The sequence below is a fragment of the Engraulis encrasicolus genome, chromosome 3 (genome assembly GCF_034702125.1).
Source record: "Engraulis encrasicolus isolate BLACKSEA-1 chromosome 3, IST_EnEncr_1.0, whole genome shotgun sequence".
NCBI classification, from domain to species: domain Eukaryota; kingdom Metazoa; phylum Chordata; class Actinopteri; order Clupeiformes; family Engraulidae; genus Engraulis; species Engraulis encrasicolus.
Genome location: NC_085859.1, coordinates 32,974,377 through 32,981,876, shown reverse-complemented (window position 1 = coordinate 32,981,876; position 7,500 = coordinate 32,974,377). Strand labels below are relative to the sequence as shown.

At 43.1% G+C, this 7,500-nt stretch overlaps 1 protein-coding gene across 4 annotated transcripts in view; it reads left to right on the top strand.

Annotated features, from left to right (window-relative positions):
- The window catches only part of pdzd2 (PDZ domain containing 2), a 177,180-nt gene that overhangs the window by 103,561 nt on the left and 66,119 nt on the right, over positions 1–7,500 (top strand). For all 4 annotated transcript variants that reach the window (XM_063195231.1, XM_063195232.1, XM_063195230.1 and 1 more), the window contains one exon: positions 5,004–5,149. In XM_063195231.1, the coding sequence (XP_063051301.1) occupies positions 5,004–5,149 (146 nt within the window). The remainder of the gene's footprint in view (positions 1–5,003; positions 5,150–7,500) is intronic.

The window sequence follows — 7,500 nt, the reverse complement described above, 5'->3', positions numbered from 1 at the left end:
ATTAGTCTGCAAGGTCGAGTAAAAAAAAAAACTTGCTGGTGTAATAGTAACAATGGCATGTTATATTATGTACGTAAGAGACAATCAAGCCACAACAATCCCCCACAATGCATTTCTCTTCCTCAGTGACGTTAATTGGGAGAAACAGATTGGGCATTAATGGTGTGCATCGTGCAATGAGGCTCCACAGCAGTAACGGCGGTGGTGGTGGTAGTGGTGGTGGAGGAGAAGGAAGACAGAGGAGCCTGAGTGGCTGTCAGACACAGTTGTAGCTAAACGCTCCTCAGGTATTATTTATAGACAGCCTGCAGGAGAGAGAGAGCAGCAGGCAGACAGCAGAAATCAAATGCTGTCATCTCAACTGGGGTGGAAAAGACACCACAATACCAGGGGTGAGTTTCTCAAAAGGGAAGTTGTTAGCCTGTTACCAACTTCGGTAGTTGCCAATGGGAAAATGCATTGAAAGCAACAAAGTAGCTAATGTAGTAAGCAACTTTGGTTTCGAGAAATTCACCCCAGAGTTGTATAGAATAGAGGTTGTGGTGGTAGAGTTATATAAAGTAGACGTAGAAGTACTCTTACAGATTTAATTACAATACTAGTGGTATGATATTATATGGTTTCATCAATGTAGTATTGTGCTACTAGTGTTGTACATCTTACATCTGTAAGAGTACTTCTAATTCTACTTTATACAACTCAATACCACAATACCACCACCACTACCACCACTCCACCGTCATCCCTCCAAAAACGACAAAACTGAAGATCTGGAGGGGTAAAAGAATGTTTCTTAAAGGGAACAGAGAAGAAAGGATGTCAAAACATTAGTGAGGAACGGGGTGAAAATGAGGAGAAGGAAGGCCCTCTGGTTGACAGGCGTAGCTTTCTGATAATAGTTGGATGAGGGGCTTTTGCTTTCATCTATATTTCTGTCTTAAGTAGTGTAGCTGAAGCAGCATTTGTTATGAACAAGGCATGATGAGTCTCAGGGAGACTTGTGTTGGAGCTGGAGAATATCAGGGAATGTCTCACATTACGTAGAGGGTCGCTACATGCGAAGACAAGTTAAAGGAAATTCCTGAGGTTCAAATAACCCCGCAGCATGCATGCTGTATGAAGGATACTGTCATCTTTCCCATTTGTCTTTCCTGAGTTATTTGAAAGATTCATCTCCCTAAGTGTCTGTTATGTTCGTAAATGAGGCATTGCATTTTCAAACAATGAAATCATGACAATATCTTCTCACTCCCTTTCTGTCTGTCTGTCTGTCTGTCTGTCTGTCTGTCTGTCTGTCTGTCTGTCTGTCTGTCTGTCTGTCTGTCTGTCTGTCTGTCTGTCTGTCTATCTATCTATCTATCTATCTATCTATCTATCTATCTATCTATCTATCTATCTATCTATCTATCTATCTATATGAGGATGAGGATGTTTATGTGTCTATGTGTGAAAATGGTGTCTCTATGTATAGCAAATGAGATGTGTACTACAAGATCTAACCTGATGGAACTGAACAGTCTGATGTACGATACGATACGATGATACTTTATACTTTATTGTCAGTTTGCACTGAAATTCAGTTTGCATCCCTGAGCAACACTCGTTCAGACGAAACAGAATACAGAAAACAGAAAAACATAGGCCTACACAATAACATCACATCACAAGACTATTGCACAGCTGACAAAACAAAGACACAGGCCTATGTACAGACAAACATACATACATACATACATACATACATACATATATTACATACAACCCACATAACTTGAAGATAATACCACCATGAAGTAATAAATACTACTGATTTAGCAAAAGAATAGATTGATGTATGAAAGCATGTTTAAGTCTGTTGCGGTTGAAGCGGGGAACTCTGAAACGCCTACTTGAGGGTAATGGCTGATATTCTTGGTAGAGAGTGTGTGTGATATCTGTAGAGATGCATGTGGCCAGTCGGAGCATACTTTTATTATGGGCTTCCTGGAAATAGGTTTGCTATGGGCAGCATCACAATGATCTTAGAGCAGATTTTGATTTGGTGTTTAGCTTTGTCTTTAACAGAGAGACTGTTATACCAAGCTGTACTGCAATAAAGCATGACGCTCTGGATCACAGATATAGAAAATAAGAAAATGATTTGGGCACTAGCACCAAAGGATCTTAATCTTCGCAGGAAGTATATGCGTTGCTGTATTTTCTTACAGGTGAAATCAATGTGGTCAGTCCAAGTCAGATTTTGGTCGATCATAACACCCAGATATTTATAGGATGGGACTTGGCTGATGTCAGAGTCATGGATTTTTACGGGAGGTAGTTGGAGCTTGGGCGGTTTACCAAAAATTATCTCCTCTGTCTTTACTGTGTTAATAATGAGGTAGTTGTTATCACACCAATCAATTAACCAGTCCACATTGCCTTGGTACAGGGTGTGGTCCTCAGGTTGTGGGAAGAGGGTCACTAGAGTAGAGTCATCTGAATATTTGAGAAGATATTGATTTGGACAGTCAGAAGTATACAGGGTGAACAACCTGGGGGAGCTTATGCAACCCTGGGGAACTCCAACATTGGTGGTAATGGGAGAAGATAGTGTGTCATTTACCTTGACCAGCTGTACCCTGTTTGTGAGAAAAGAAAAATACCAGTAAATAATGTATGGATTTATCTGAAACTTAATCATTTTGGACAAGAGTAGGTTAGGCTGATGGTGTTAAATGCAGAAGAAAAATCAAGGAAGAGAGCCCTGGCATAGGTGTTGGGTTTATCCAGGTGTTTCGATATAATGTGCACCAGTGTAACCACAGCATCCTCTGTGCTACGACCTTGTTTGTAAGCAAATTGATATGGGTCGTGAAGCCCCCCCATTTGTCTATTGAGATGTTTGACTATGATTTTCTCAAGTGATTTCATGATCACTGATGTAAGGGCTATTGGCCTATAGTCATTATGCTCCTTGGGACATTTCTTTTTGGGGATGGGCTTAATATGAGATGTTTTCCATGCTAGAGGTATGTGGTGGGTGTCTAGTGACTGCTGGAAGATAGGTTGCCAAACTGGGGCAAGTTCCCTGGCAAAGGTTTTAAGAATGAGTGCACTACTCTGGTCAGGTCCTAATGCTTTCCTTGTGTTGTTGCGCTGGAAAGTAGCCCTGACCTCCTCCACTGTTATATTTATTCTGTCAGAGTTTGCAATAGTTTGATAGTGTTAACTAAATCTTCACAGTCATTGAGGTGAGAGGAAGAATCAAATCTGCAGAAAAAGTCATTCAGTTCATTTGCAAACATGAGTTCATTTCCAGTTACAATGGGTTTATTGGAGGATGTCATCCCAGTCATTTTTTTTCATGTTATCCCAGAGTCTTTTAGGGTTTTTTTTCTTTAAAATTTTCCTCCAGCTGATTTCTGTGCACCTGTTTAGCTTCCCTTAGTTTGGTTTTTAAAAACCTTGTCCAATTGTCTGCATTTTAATGGCGTCTTTGTTCTTAAAAGGCCACTTTCCTTGTGTTTATTATGTCTTTAATGTCCTTAGACACAAAGCGCTTGTTATTGGGGTATATCCGTATTCGTTTGGTGGGAATTACTAACTGTGCACAGAAATGTAGTCAGTGGTGACTGAAGTAGTGACATCCAAGGAATTCTGGTCGTGGAATACATCCCAGTTTGTCAGTTCAAAACAAGCTCTCAGTTTCCTCGCAAGCCTCAGAGGACCAGGATCGTATTTCTCTTTCTACTGGTTTACAGCGCTTCAGTTTTGATTTATACGTCGGAATTAAGTGCACCACGTTGTGGTCGGAGTTGGCGATGGGAGGTCTAATTTTAGACCCATACGCGTCTTTGATGTTCACGTAACATTTATCCAATTGTCTGTCCTTCCGTGTTTCACCTTTGACAGTTTGGTGAAAGCCAGGTAAAACAGTGTCCAGTTGACAGTGGTTTAGATCCCCCGCCACAATGGCAGGTGCGTCGGGGTGTTTTTGTAAAAGTTTGTGAACATGATCTGCGATGGTGCTTGCAGCAAGCGCGGCCTTGCCACTTGGTGGAGCGTACACCACACACAGGAGTACACAACCGAATTCTCGTGGTAGATAGAAAGGTCTTAAAGTCAAACAGAGCATCTCAACGTTTGCGTCACATAGTGTCTCCTTAACAGTGAACTGGCGGCACCACCGGTCGTTGATGTATAAACAAATCCCACCTCCCCTTCTTTTCCCCGATTTGATGTTTCTATCGGCACGGATCAGAGTGAATCCGTCAATCTCAAAGAGGGAATCCGGGGCATTGGGTTGCAACCAGCTCTCTGTCAGACATATCAGAGAAGCTTCACGGAATTCTGAACAGGGTGCGGAGGTTGTCGATCTTGTTGTTCAGAGACCGAACATTGCTGAGGATGATTGCTGGAAGCGGGGGTTTGGTGTGCCTGCGTCGGAGCCGGTTCCGTATTCCACCTCGCCTGCCTCGTTTCCTGCGCGTGGGCCTTCTCAGCTCAGCGGGGATGTCAGCCAGGAAGGTCGGGGGCAGCCAGGATGTTGGTTTGTGGCGGAAGGCAAGCAGATCATCCCGATTATAGCGTGCGTTTGGTTGAAGTTCCCGGTAAGGTTTAAAATCCATTTCGCTGTCAGGCGCAACAGGGCACTTTGGGTGTGTTGGGGGTTGCCCAAAGATAGCAATCCCAAGTAGAGTCAATATAATCCACGGATAGTTCATCTTTCAAGTTACGATTGGGCGCACGCAAAGTGTAACATTTTAGACATAAACAAGACGGCACAAACAAATATCGACGCACTTTAAAACGAGCGTGACATGCTCAGGACGCGGTTCGCAGCCGAGCAGCGCACCGGAAGTTGTATATACCATATCTGTGAAAGCAAATATATCCCTATCGGACAATAAAGAATCTAATCTATATCTCCCTATCTATCTATCTCTCTCTCTCTCTCTCTCTCTCTCTCTCTATCTATCTATCTATCTATCTATCTATCTATCTATCTATCTATCTATCTGCAGCCCAAGGAAGGCAGTCACATCTGGAAGATGCACATGGTGAAGGGGCAGGATGGTCTGGGCATCCAGATCACAGGGGGGCGGGGCTCCAAGCGCTCCCCTCACGGCATCGTGGTGGCCCACGTGGAGGAAGGAGGTCTGGCCCAGAGGTAACCCGACCACACATTCTAGCGCCACTACACCCAAAGCCCCATTCATACCCTACGTTTGGTCAATTACACGTTTTTCTCTTCAGACAATCTGTAATGTTCTTTTCGGGTGGCAGGTCCAGTGATTTTTTTTTAAAGTATATTTTCGGGGCTTTTTGGGCCTTTATTATGACAGGACGGTATGAGATGCTGACAGGAAGCGAGTGGTAGAGAGAGATGAGGGAGTAGTGGGAAATGACCCCATCCGGACCCGAACCGGGGTCCCCATGGGCATGCAAGCTCGAATGTGGGGGGCTTAGCGCGTTGTGCCACAGCGCCTCCCACGCCCACACATTCTAGCGGCATTACACCCACAGCAAGACGATGAAAGCCCCATAACTGTAATGCCCTGCGTTTTTTCTGTTCAGAGGTTTTGTAATGTTCTTTTCGTTTGGCCAGTTGGTGCAGTGACATTTTACGTAAGAAGATTCTGCACAAAGTCTATCATGTTTTCGCTGTCAACTCTCATTTTGCTAGTTTTTTCAGCTACGTTGATGCCGCCATCAGTGTAGTTTCCACTTCATCAATCCGTTCTCCTCTTCCAGTCTATTATTCACTCGCCATAGTTTTTGTTTTATCTCGGTTAAGTGTTTTTATTGTCTTGCTAAAATCCTTTAGTTCGTTCATTATACTTTGTAAGCCAGCAGCTCCCACACCCTGTTTGTCGTTTCTTGTTTCGTTTGGCACCCCTTGTCTTACTCATGTCCTGAAATCCCTACTTTAAAGAAACACTGTGTGAGATTTTTTGTAGTTTATTTCCAGAATTCATGCTGCCCATTCACTAATGTTACCTTTTTCATGAATACTTACCACCAGCATAAAATTGTAAGTATTCATTATGACTGGAAAAATTGCACTTTTCATACATGAAAAGGGGGCTCTTCTCCATGGTCCGCCATTTTGAATATCCAAAAATAGCCATTTTTAGCTGCAAAAATGACTGTACTTGGACCATACTAGAAAATATTTGTTTATAACTTAGTAAACTTTCCTGTAAAGATCAAATGTGGCAATAGGCAGCCCAGTTTCAATGAGCAGCATAGTTGCAGTACCTTTTTTGACCATTTCCTGCACAGTGTCCCTTTAAGAATGTTCTTTCAAAAGTTGTCTTTCAACTCACTCTACAACATGCAATGGGAAAGTACCACAATCTATCAGTACATCAATTTGAATGACATATGGGATGCGTTGTGATTCATGGCCCAGTCTGATGACAACACTTCCACAAGCCTAATTACTGTAATCGTCACTAGACATCCCCGACAGTGAATTTACTGTAATTTGCTGCAGCCATGGGCGTCCTGCTCGGCTAGGCTAACACCCACCACCGCCACTCACAAACATCCACATTGCCGTGGCAACCAGTGTCGTAGCAACGGCCATTGTGGCAACAGGGAGTAAATGCTTATTAGGTGTTGTCTTGTGTGTCCCGCATACGTGGCTCAGTAGCCTCACAAGGGCCCTTCAGTTTCCTTATTTATCTTCAAAGCGGCTACAATAGAGGTCAGGGTCGCTCAGAGCTTTGGCTGGGCCCAGGACAAAGTCATCTGAATGGGCCCCTCATCCAATACATACAATGTAGTGAAAACACAATTTTGACCCACACCCCCCCTCTCTGGCCCCGGGACTACTGACCGCTTTGTCTACCTGGTCAGCTTCCCTGGTAGGGATGCTCAGCCTCAGTATTCACAAGGTCACCACACATCACTTGGTGTGTGTATCATGTGAACCATTTATGTAATGGATGTCCATTTGTTATAAGGGTCAGCCTACAGTGTAGCAGTCATGAACCTAGGTTTAATTATTACATACGAAAATACATGTCATGATAGCCAATGAATGAGATTCTTTTTAAATCAAGCTGAGTTCTGAGTTCTAAGTCTCATGTGTAATCAAGGATCTGTGTGCTGCATTTTGGAGGATCTTTGCACTTGTTCTCACAGGTCCTATGAGCAGTTCAGAATGTGTGGTTGGAAAGCAGGTAGAATCACGTAGCAGCCTTTTAATTAGGCAAAACTGCACATTCTCCAGTAGATGTCAAGCTGGCCACAAATTGTTCTGCGGCCTGCATTTTTTGGCAAGATAAAGCTTAAACATGTCAGGGATTTTAGCTGACTCGTTTCCCCCTTTCTCGTTTCTTTTCTAAATCATTAAGACCCTCTCTGGCAAAATCACGGAAAGCTAAACAGCTTTATAGTACATGGGCCAAATGCTGAAGGAAAAAAATGAATGTTGAAAAAAACAAAAATTCAAAAGTTGGATGAACATCACTGCGTTTTACACACGCCATCCAAATGACCCCCCGGGTGATA